The sequence below is a fragment of the Martes martes genome (assembly GCF_963455335.1).
Source record: "Martes martes genome assembly, chromosome: 5".
NCBI classification, from domain to species: Eukaryota; Metazoa; Chordata; class Mammalia; order Carnivora; family Mustelidae; genus Martes; species Martes martes.
Genome location: NC_137892.1, coordinates 98,375,360 through 98,388,089, shown reverse-complemented (window position 1 = coordinate 98,388,089; position 12,730 = coordinate 98,375,360). Strand labels below are relative to the sequence as shown.

The window sequence follows — 12,730 nt, the reverse complement described above, 5'->3', positions numbered from 1 at the left end:
ATATTTTGAGGCTTAGTTATTGAGTAAATAGAGATATAGAATTGTACATCTTCTTGTTGGAATAAACCTTTCATTATGAAAAAATCCTTCTTTATCTCTCTAGATGCTTGTGACTTAAATTCAATTTGTCTAATTTTGTATATTTGTAATATTTATGTTGTCACCCATTCTCTATTTAGTTGATGCTTGCATATTATACCATTTTCTATTCTTTTACTTCTAATTTGTTTATGTTCTTATACTTAAACTGTATCTCTTATAAGCACAATACAGTTAGGGTTTTGATTTTTTTTAATTCAGTCTTAAAATCTTAGTTTGGCTTTAGCATACTCTTTATTTTTCATTCATTCATTCCAACGTTATCAAGACAAAGTTGACAGATAAAAGATGTATAAGTGTAAGGTAGACAATGATGTTTTAACATACCTATGCATTGAAAATGATTATCAGTCAAGTTAATTCACACTTCTCTCACCTTAGAGAGTTTAAATATCCATTCAATTTGACAGTCACAGTTCTCATGGCAGAATCTTTTTTAATTCATGAAATTCTTGGTGTGAAATGCTGTCTTTCTATATTTGTTTTCCATTTGCCTTTAGGTCATGTTTCTTTTATTCTCTTCCTTTCCTGCCTTTAAAAACAGGTAAATCTAATATTTGTATTACGTTTTCAACCTATGTAATTGTAATTATTAGTTATATATTATTTTACTGTTGTTTTGCAATTACCTTGTATATTATGACACGTATCATTTTACCACTGATTATTGGTAGAACTCTACTTGAACTACGTATTGCTTTACTTCAGTTCTCTCTATTTTAAAGTTTGGAAGACATTAAAATTGGTGTTTCAGGTATTCAGTATTAATTTATAGTTACTCACACATTTACCCTTTCTGGTGTCCATTATTTCTTCCTCCTTATTTTCATGTTTTAGTCTGGAATTTTTCCTTCTGTTTGAAGAAATATAACGTTTCTTTACACCAGTACTTTGATTTAAAGTATCATGGAAAAGGGTTACTTTCTCTGATTTACAAAAAGATTCGTTTGGGTTGCTGGAACCCAGTAAATATAGATCTCAAGCTCCCCATCTTTATATTAAAAATGTCTTTATTTTGTCATCATTTTCTCTCTAGTTTTTCTATCAGTGGCCACCTTCTTACAGTGGGCCATTTCTTCACTTGGATTGTCATTTTTATTTGTGAGCTCATCTTCGGTAGAGTTTTTTTTTTCCTGTGGGGATTTTATGCTTGCTGAGATGATAGTGTCTGATCATAGTGCTCCTTCATTTGTTTTCACTGAACTGACAAAGCTTTTTCCCATCCTTGTATGATCCCCAAGTTGTATGATCAATTTGTACATTGTATTTATGGTTTCATATTCCTATGGTTTCATATCTGTGCATGCTGGTGGTTTGGGTTTATTAGTGGAGCTTTTCTGGCATACCTCGAACTTGTTTTGAGCCAGGGTTCCTCGTTGATCTCCTGCATATGGATTTTTGAGGTAATGTTCACACATTAATAGCAATTTCAGGCTTTCTGATTTGTCGATGGATTTCAGTTCCTTACTCCTTAATTTCTCTTCCTGCAGACATTTTGAAACCACACCCATTATTTAATGGGACTTGTGTCTTTTCTGATACCCAGACTCTAACAACATTAACTCATGATATTATCACTCCAAATTTGAAAAATTTTAAGCTTTATTCTTGTACTTGGGAATCTTTCTTTCTCGAAATTTAGCTACACACTAAAACTTTGTAGTTAGATTTTATTTGGCATCTGTATGTGTTTTTCACAAAAGAACTCTGACCACCATGTTGTGGGAACACATAAACAACGTTTTACTGCCTATGAAATATTCCACCTTTTTGACCACAGAGATTTACTATAGTTTTTATTAAACTGATATTCTATTTCTTGTTGTTAGAAGTCACTTTTTTCTTAGTATTCTTAGAAACTGTACTGTGAAGAATGTTATGGATTAAACATTTAAGAGAATCTGAAAGACTGTTTTTTAAAATACATTTATAACTCTACTGATATTAACCTCATAACTTACATAATTGTACTTTTATACTCCTGGATCATCATCTTCTCTTTTAATGGAATAGAAGCAGATAATTAGCGAGCTAGTAAGACAAGTTATTTTAAAACATGTTCAAAGGCTGATTTGAATATAATCATATAAATGGTTTTCATATTACTTGGGCACCATCATTAAGTCATTCTAAAAAAAATTTCTAATTCATGGACGAAATACATTTTGATTCTTCAAAATTACATTTTTAGTTAAGGCCCCACGTTAAGTTACATTTTATATTGGTCTTGTTTCAAGGAATTCCATCTATGCCATTCATTTCATACACTCCTTATTGAGGATACATTAAATGCATACTGATGCAGAGATGTACTACATGGCATGCACATTTAAAGAACATACGCTACCCTTCTGTGAAGAATAGCAACTTTTATCACTATCTGCTTAGCCTTTTCCCTGCTCAGTGCCCACCTCTCCCCACTCGGTGATACCACCAAGCTGTTTCTCTCCTTAAAAGCCTTTTCTACTTTAATTTTTCCCTATTTGGTATTTCTTTATAGTCTCCCATAATATCTTATGTACATCTTTAGGTTTAAATGATCACATTTAAACCTGTGAGTTGGTGTGGCTCACGCTCCTGAAGGCATGCTCAGTACATGTTCATCTTTGTACCTTTCGTACTTGTCACTTCTTACATTATTTGTTCCATTAGGCTTCGAGCAATAATATGACTCTTAAATAAATAACTTTCCTCCCAGGATACAATCCTAGGACAAACATCTTACCTAGGACAGTGCAGGATTTTGTGCAAGGAGAAACAAGATTTTGAAGTTGGGTAGTGTAGTTAGTGCTTAAAGGCAACAGTGTTGAGGCCGGACGATTTTATTTTATTAGGATACACCCACCTGATCACATAAAAACCGATATCCTGATTCATTCATTATTATAACATGCTTCCTGTGGGGTTTTAGGGGTCTATGATTATCTTGAAGAGGTATCAAATTACATTCTAGGATAGTATGCTTTGTTTTCACCTGGAGATTCTGTTGATGCCTCATACACGACTTGATTCATCTTTAGGTGGAAATTAGAGGGTTTTTTGGTGTCCTTTTTGATTGTAGAACCTTTAATATTAAAAGAATGTTTTAAAAAGAGTCTGTATTATATCTATCTTTAAATAACAGCTGTGTTAGATCCTTTCCCCTCCTGAATTGTACCCTTTCATATAATAAGAAACATGTGAGTTTCTGAAAGGAACTGAAAAGCATAGGCTTTTAAACAGAATAATGCAAGTCATTTAAATTAGTCATGGTTACAATTATTCTCCATAACTTTCAAGTTAAAGAAAATCTCCCTGGTGTGCCAAATGTAAGACAATGAAATTCAAATTTATCAGAGCCTCAGTTGAAGACTCTGAGTTTACACATAAGAAAACAAGAATGGGAAGGAGAGGGTCATTATGTTTGTTAAATTGCTTCCTGGTCTATAAGAGAATCTGTTAATTACTTCTTAAATTTCATAGACATGAACGTCATATTTATGTCTTTAATATTCTCATCATAAAAGTATTGTAAACACTTAAATGGATTTGGAAAATTGGAAAGGAGGAAGAAAAGTTACTTATTATCTCTCCACATTATACAATTGCTATTAGAAAATTATTGTCATTGAGGTGCCTGGGTGGCAGGCAGTCATAGCTGCCTGGGTGGCTCTGTCGTTGAGCGTTTGCCTTTGGCTCAGATCATGATCCCGCGTCCTGGGATCGAGCCCTGCTTGGGGCTCCCTGCTCAGTGGGAAGCCTGCTTCTCCCTCTCCCACTTCCCGTGCTTGTGTTCCCTCTCACTGTCTCTCTCTTCTGTCAAACAATTAAAAAAAAAATCTTAAAGAGAAAATCATCGTAATTATACAGTCTTTTGTTTTAAGTCAGCTATATGTCCAAGGTGGGGCTTGCACTCACAACTCTGAGGTACAGTCACATTCTCCACTGACTGAACCAGCCACGTGCCCCCATTTTTATGTAGTCTTTCTGTTCTATGAAAATGTGATGGTATGGATTTTTTAATACTTAGGTGTAATCATACCTCTATGCCAAAATATACTCATTTCTAAATTATATTTTATTGTATATAAATTTATATTTTATGGTATAAAATATGTCTTTTATATTATAAATTATAATTTTTATCAGCAAATTTCTTTTCATGACTACACCGTAGTCATTGATTTCCCATAGCCCAGTGAGGAATCTAGGGCCCCCAAAGAGATTACTGTTCATTCTTTCTCTTCCCCTATGTTACAAGGCAAATATCAAAGTTCTATACCTCTTGCATTCCTCTTGCTTCCTGCTACTGCTTCTAAGTCAAACTCTCATCCTCAAATAAAAACTCTTCATTTGGAGCAGAAGCTCTTCAGCTTTACCATCTTAACTGTCTCTGTGATGGATTGTTCTCCTTGATTCTTGCCCATATTTCACATGGATGTTGGTTATCTTTCCCCCCTTCCTGAGTTCATTGAGATCAGATGCAATTTCACATTCATATAATCAGTCCAACCAAAACTACTTAATAGTTCTTTGACCTCAATCTGGGTGACGTCTACCTTTCTCTGCTCTCCTGGCAATACTGAATCATACTATGCAACTTCATCTCTGAAATCTTATGTCTCTATCCCCAGTCTCTTATCACAGTCTCCGGTACCTTTTCAGAGAGTATCTGCTCTTTTTTTTTTTCACTGATGACTCCATTCTCCAGACAACTGCTTTGTATTCTCCAAATATTTGACTTTACTTTTTCACTTACCCAACCCTATAATTTCTGTCCCTTCTTTCACTCTCAAATTTGCTGTCAACTCTTATGTCCTTTGATTCTTCCTTTATACCTCATCTACAAAATCTCAGCCCAAATTTACTTTTTTATTATTTTTTTAAAGATTTTATTTATTCATTTGGCAGACAGAGATCACAAGTAGGCAGAGACGCAGGCAGAGAGAAAGGAGGAAGCAGGCTCCCCGCCGAGCAGAGAGCCCGAAGCGGGGCTCGATCCTAGAACCCTGGGATCATGACGTGAGCTGAAGGCAGAGGCTTTAACCCACTGAGCCACCCAGGAGCCCCATCAGCCCAAATTTAATCCAAATATTTTTCTTCTCTGTTTCAGCCTTTGGGTTGGATATCACTTACTTGGACATACTAGTACTAGTCCATGTTCATGCTCAACATCCTTGGCTGAATCATCTGTTTTTTGACCCATGAACATTAAGTATTCCCCTAGTACTTAATCAGCTCTCCTTCCCATTTCTCTCAGTATTCTAAACTTTTGTTTCTTTTTCAAAAAATGCTAACTCCCATCTACCTTTGACCCACACCGCACCTAATATTTTGGAAATGCATTAAAACTTACACTTGGAAGGTGTTAAATGATATTTACTCAGGGAGGTATCTTAATTAGTAATATAGTTCATAAATCTTTGACTAAGGAATATCAATCATTTTATATTTTCTTACCACTGATTAAAACCAAACGATCAAATATCTTATGGAAATTGTTGTCTTAGATAGTATTTCATTATCATATACTCTGCAGTTAGACCTTCTTATTAGTCAAAAAATGTTCCAAGGAAATATTTTTCAATATTCCATATATCACAGGTAGTTCTTATGTCATATTAATTAAAATGGTATTTTAGAAAATAAAATTTCAAAATTTTATTAACTCAAAATATGAATTTAAGTTCGAGAATGCCATATGTATGTAGTTTATTTTGCTTCAGGGTATTTCTCTGAAACTAGGTTCTTTACAAGAATTGAAAAGTATTTAACTCAATCATTGCTTTTTTACTTACATTGTCAAAGTTGTGTCCATTCAATTATCTTATGTGACAGTGAAAAGTGGTATTTATAAAATACATTCTTAGAGCACACTTGCTAAGAGTTGGACAGTTGATCAAATGATTTAATCTGAAATATGAATTTGAAAATAATATTAAGAATTTATTGAGCAACTCATACATACACAATTTCCTTTAAAATTCCATTTGTAAGGGCTAGATGTTATAGTTTAATACTGACATCATTTGAATAGAAAAAACATCATTTTTCATTTCTTCTACTGATGCATAGCATAAATATTTGCATTTGAATCTGACATATGATAATTCATGTGTATGTTTTCTAGGTATAGCTTATTTGAGTGGAATGTGTAGTGAAAAGAGAAAATGTATTATTGCTGAAGACAATGGCCTGAATCTTGCATTTACAATTGCTCATGAAATGGGTCACAAGTAAGTAAAAATTCTGGCTATGCCACATATTTGCATATAACTTTGTAATTTGAGTTATTGAACTACATTCATATCTTATGTGTTTGGGAGGGTTAGCGTTTTTTAAAACTAGGGAAAAAAAGATGGTGAATATCATCTAAATTTAAAGTGTCTTCTGAATACTGTAACCATTCCTGATACGAAATCTTACTACATTATTAGCATTCACTTTAAGACATTCATTACATGGCACATGATTCATTTCACTACACATTTCCAAATGATATAAACATGGCAGTAATTATGACCCTACAGAGGTATTTATTATTCAAATGTCCAAAGAAAACACTTAGTACAAATAAAAATACTTCCAACCTATAATAGCATGTTTGTTATTACCCGATACAGAGTAAAGGAATAAATCTCCATGGTTTGGACTAATGTATTTGAAAGAAACTTCATCTGATCACACAGTTAATATGTAATGAACAGTGTGTCTCAGGAACAATTCTAAGTACTTTACATAGTTTGGTTCATTTAAAACTCAAAAAGCAAGGATCTCATTTTACAGATAATGTTAATAGTAATCATAATTAGTAATAGCAACATTTATGTAGTACTATGTGCCAAGACATTTCTAAGTGCTTTGTATATCCTCAGAACATTTGGGGGAAGAAGTATGGTTATTAGAATACCCATCTTACAGGGGAGAAAACTGAAGTATGGAGAAGTTACTTTGCCCTCCCAAAGTATGAAAATAGTAAGTGTTGGAGGAAGGATTTAAACTCGGGCCATATAACTGAAGTCATACTCTTCTCTATTTTTATAGTAAGTTGTCTGCTATCTTTGGGCCTTTGATCCCTCATTAGTAAAACGGGGATAATACCTGTGTTATGAGGTTGGTCTGGGATTCAGATTATGTAAGAACAGGCACATATTTACAGCCAGTGTATTATAGTAGAAGTTGTGTAGAGTCGGACTGAATTTTGACTGTGTCCTTCCCTGCATGCTAGCACTATCAGCAGTACATATGAAAAGTATTTTAATTGGACTCAGATTTAGTGAGGTCCTACTCAGGGAGGTGATCTTTATGGAGGCCTCTTTGGTCAAAAACATATTTAGTTTGGCTGGTAGAGTTTAAAAATTGGAATCAGTTGCCAACATTAAAAAGTATAAATTTGACATAAAAATTCAAATTTCCAGACCTGGCAACATTAGACCCTCAGTCCCATATGGCAGCCATTTCTTGGAGCTGAGCAGCGTCTGTACCCTTTAGACTGGGCCCATCTTTCCCAGCTCATCAGAGGCTGCAGCTCTGTAATATTGTAATGTTGTAGACCCAGGTCACTCCATTTTCAGTATAAGCTTGGACTCTGGAGACAAGTGAGTAAATTGAGCCATGGAGTTGGGTTGGTATAAGAAAGTTCACAAGAAGGTTTATATACGACATAACAGTGTTTGATTTAAAAAAAAAAAAAAAAGCTTTTTATTCAAGTAAACTGAAGTCTAGAAAAATGATCAAGTTAGAATTATACAGCTCAATGAGTTCTCAGAAATTGAGTATGACCATGTGCTCATAACCTACTCTAAGAAATAAGACATTTTCAACAGTGGCTGGTTTTTGATGTCACTGTTTTTAAAGGTGTAAATATACTTCATTTTCTCCCATGCAGGCTTTCAGGGGTCAGTCTGGAGTGTTCTAGAATACAAAGTGTTTATTTGTTATTCAAAAAAGAAACAACAACAGAAAGATAAATAACACTTTAAGATCATCATCCTTGAGGGAAAGTATGTCCTGCAATAATGGATCAGTGTTGTACTCCAGGAATGATAGGATTTAGACTCTTAATTCCAATGTAATTTTCATCATTTAAAGATATTCCAGTTTCATCATATTAAGGAAAACCAAGAGCCTTATTTGAATAAAACATACTGAAAATAATCTTTATTCTAAACAATGTTTAGTAAAAGTGAATATTGAAAAATTTTAAGACCACAAGTGCAAATTCATCCTAAGCACAATTTTTAAAAGTTAAATGCTAGTTTTCTAATAATATAATTTTCACTCTTTAGCTATGCATTAACAAGCATGGTATACAAGCAATCTTTAGTATTTTTTTATGAAACAGACAAGTAAGCTGAATAGTAGAAGTTTCACTTTATGAAGCAATCTTACTTTACTTTAGTACATGTAAAGTAAATTTCTTTAATCTCTGATGTATTCTAAAAATGTAGGAAAAACACAAATTAAAAGAACCAGCTACAATGCAAGTTGATTTATTAACATGCAAAGGCTTGGTCAAGAACCTCCAACTACTTAAAAAACTAAATGATATAGTTTAAGGAAGGCCACTTGAGCTTTATGTAGTAGAAACATTGGTTTATGACCAGGAACTCAGGTTGGAATGGCTAAAATGGTAGTAAAATATTATTTTATTTGACTTTTATAGAGCTGTACCCAAAATCAATAGAAATGTGCCAAAGGTAGGGTAATGCTTGATGGATTAAGACCAGGACATGTGATATATGTTGAACTACTTAGTTACTTTTTTAAAAATCCTCCTTCCTTGTAAGCAATGTTTGTCTTAAACGTAGAGGCTACTGTTTTTCTCAAAGTAGAAAGTGGGATACACTAACAGAATAACTGTGTCTTTAACAAAGTACATACAAAGGAACAGATAGGAGAGAGGTCGTCTGTATTAATTATATATCATCATCCAGTATAAGATATGAAGCACAGTGAGAGAAAAATGTAACAAGAAATAAAAAGCAATTCATATTCACATAACCTCTCAAATACACAGTGTTCACAAATATTAGATAATTATATCTATGGATCCTATGTGCTCACATGTGCAAATCAACAGAGATCTTTTACTTAGGGATATAATTAAGTTAACTATGTAAGTGAATCAGTTAAGTTCTTATTTTTTGTCTTTTCGAATTTCTTTCTTTTGTTTTTTGGGAGAGGTTGTAACTTTTTCCAGTTATTTCCTTACACAGAAAATGGATCATAAAATTATGCGAACCACAATTTTAAGAATGGCAGAATGAGTCCACTTAAACTTGTCAATTAAAGAATGCCTTTATAGTCACACATGAAATGTTTCTAAATTGATTTGGGATGAGTGTGTTTATGTTTTTATACTTTATGTGTTTATACTTTGAATTTGGTTTCTAGAATTTCCCAGAGAAACTCCACATATGGCTGGAAGTCAGTAAGGGCCACCAAGTAATAAAACCGAGGCTTAAGGGTGAGAATTTGAGTAATTGAAGAGGAAAAAAAAAACATATTTTACTATTTCAAAAGAATCTTAAATGTAAAAATGTATCAAATTTTCCTTTGGGAAATTGCCAAATAAAAAAATTTCTATGTAATAATATACAAAAGTATAGATTAGTATCCATAGCAAGAAAGAGGAAATAAATGATTTATACCAATGTTTATGATTCTTTTTTAAAATTATTTTCCTTTCTAAACAATAGGTTAAGGGGGTGTGACTTTTTTCTTAAAACCAAAATTTTCAACAGTAGAATGTTTTTATTGGTATTAAATGTATTGATATTCATGAACATTAATTTACTGTGATAGAGGCTAAAACTTTATTTTTAAAAACTTTATAAATATTACCTTAGGAAATTGTTCATGAATATGATGGAGTTTTTTGAGTGCGCATGTATACACATATGCACTATATTTTATATATTTTGTATGATCTTTATAAACAATAATTTATTAAAGTAAGAAGTTTTACCTTGATTTCAAGCCATACTTTATTACTGATGTATAAATTGTAGTTAGATTACTGTGTTTGGGGGTGTCCCCAAGACCACCCTCAGGTTCCCTAATTCATTAGCAGGATTCACAAAACTCATTAAAGCCATTTTACTCAAATGAGAGTTTATTACAGTAAAAGGATATAGATTAAAATCTGCAAAGGAACAGGCATATGGGGCTGAGTCCAGGAGATATATGGCACAAACTTAAAGTTGTCTTCTCCCAGTGGAGTGGTGCAGAACAAACTGTGAGGTAATTCTCTAAGCAATGATTTGTGAAACACACATACAAAGTATGGCTGACCCAAGAAACTAACCTGAGCTTTGGTATCCAGGGTTTATAGTAGATGGTAATGTTGGTCATGGAGGCACAACTGACCACAGACAAGGCAGACCTTCGTTCTCCATCCCCTCCAGAAATCAAACTGGCCAAGCCCTACGCCGAGATCATATCATTAGTATAAGCTATCAGGTTTGTCCTAGGGCCCCCAGGTAAAAAAAGACATTCTTATCACAAAAGATATTCCAAAAGCTTACAGATTACCTCCCAGGAGCTGGGCAAAATCTAGACCTATGTGCAGGTTTTGGACCACCCAAAATTGCAGACTTAACTTTTTGCTGCATAATTGTACAGTATTTTTTAAGTCTTAAGATATATTTACATTAGATTGCTAAAACATTCCTAATAAAAAAAATAATGTCTTCTTTTATTAGAAGGCATTGTACTAAAGGCTGTGTATTCCTCTATAATACAATTTCATAAAAAGGTGTAGCTATCTTTTGTGATTATCGTCTTTTTACAGATGAGGAAACTAAAGCTAATAGAGATTAATTTTTTAGGAGTTCTTTTGATGCTAAGAGCATCCTTTTTTCATCAAATATATTTTTAAGATTTCTCTAATTCTCTTAATGTAATCTTGTTTTTTCATGTTTTTGAACTGCAAATTTTTTTAGTAGTCAAATGTCATTTTTTTATTTCTTCTGTAGCTTTTTATGGTTAAAGAAGCCCCTCCTCATTCTAATATTTAAAAAACACATTTTGTCTACTTGTTTTATATTTTCTTCTCTCTCGTCTCTCACTCTTCTCTCTCTCTCTCTCTCCTTTTTGCACCACTGAGCACTAGAAGACCACCTAGAACCTATTTTAGTGTATGTAGTAAAGTTCTCTCCATTAAATTTGATTGTTCATTAACTGCTCAATAAATTGTCTTACTGTTCAGAATGTGGTCTCTGATGATGTAAGGGTTATGCCAGAATGCAGCACATTGCTTGCTCCATTGAAAAAGTCTTGAAAGGAGGGGTAAAAAAAAAAGAGAGAGAGAGAAAATACAGTCAGCTCAATTCAACTGTGTGCTTAGTGATATAGGTGATATACATTCTCGTGCCAGCTACTTATCTAGATACAAATCTGTAAAAAAGAGTTCATCTTCTGGCAGCCAGGAGCACAGAAGGGCACAGAATATCCCTGCCACATAATATTTACTCTAAGGTAGTGCTGCATGGAAGTCATGTTTGAGTTGGTAGAGAGCCCAGTATTTTTATTTTTAGCCTAAAAGGTGGTCTGTAATTGAATTGTATACATCTGTTCTCATGTATTTGTGAAGTACTTTTAGCTGTAAATTCTGCAACACAATTCTTTGCCAATAATACAAGTCATTTTTTGTACAAATAGCAGTGTTATAGATTGTTTTGTTATATATATGTGTGTGTGTATATATATTTACATATATATCCTATAATAAAACATCACTATATTGTGTGTATCATATATACATAATACATATACAATTTATATAACAAAAAATATAAATACATACCATATATACATATCACATCCTTTTTTTCTTTATGGCCATAAATAACTCAATCCTCTCTGTGAATTCTAACCCAAAGCAAAATAGCCTCTCATATTGGGCAAGTTCTTACTAAAATTTATCCCCAGGACTTAGATATTATGAATATATAAATTATCAGGGAAATAACAATTTTAAAGATAATGTTAGTAATATAATCCTATGAGTATTTGTCTGACCTTGCTAAATCTGGAGATTTATTGGACAACAAAACTACACTTAGTACATCAAGACCAAAGGCTTCTGTGCCCTTCTGCAGAGGAAAGGTAGTAATAATATTAGCTTTATTGCAGAGAAGTTGATTGCCAAAGCTTACACAGCTAATTCAGTGCCCAAGTGGATGTTCAGAGTCAAGTTGTCCAAATTCAGAGTTCATATTCTTAGTTACTGTACTATGCCACAAATCCTGAGAGATACTTTTTTTTTAAAGAGAGAGAGTGTATGTATGTTAGTGAGGAGGGGGAGGGACCGAGGGGGGGGAGGGAAAGAATCTCAAGTAGACTCAATATCCAGCTCAGAGCCTGTGGTTGGGCTCAGTCCCACAACCATGAGATAACAACCTGAGCTAAAACTGAGTTGATCGCTTAACCAACTGACCCACCCAGTGCCCCCTGAAAGATACTTCTAGGTACCTTAAATTTACTCAACTTAGTGGTGGGCTAGTTCTGTATTATCTGTCTCTACCTCATCTCTTCAGCCGTACCTCACATATGCTCCCTCTTATTGTTAGCACTGCAGCCACGTTATTATCTCCTACTGATCATAATTCATATATTATATCAATAACTATTTCCTACAGGATGTGTT

General features: G+C 33.5%; 1 protein-coding gene across 1 annotated transcript in view; it reads left to right on the top strand.

The window, feature by feature from the left end:
• The window catches only part of ADAMTS19 (ADAM metallopeptidase with thrombospondin type 1 motif 19), a 245,365-nt gene that overhangs the window by 105,782 nt on the left and 126,853 nt on the right, over positions 1-12,730 (top strand). The window contains exon 8 of the mRNA XM_080804588.1: positions 6,209-6,314. Coding sequence (XP_080660714.1) covers positions 6,209-6,314 — 106 coding nt within the window. The remainder of the gene's footprint in view (positions 1-6,208; positions 6,315-12,730) is intronic.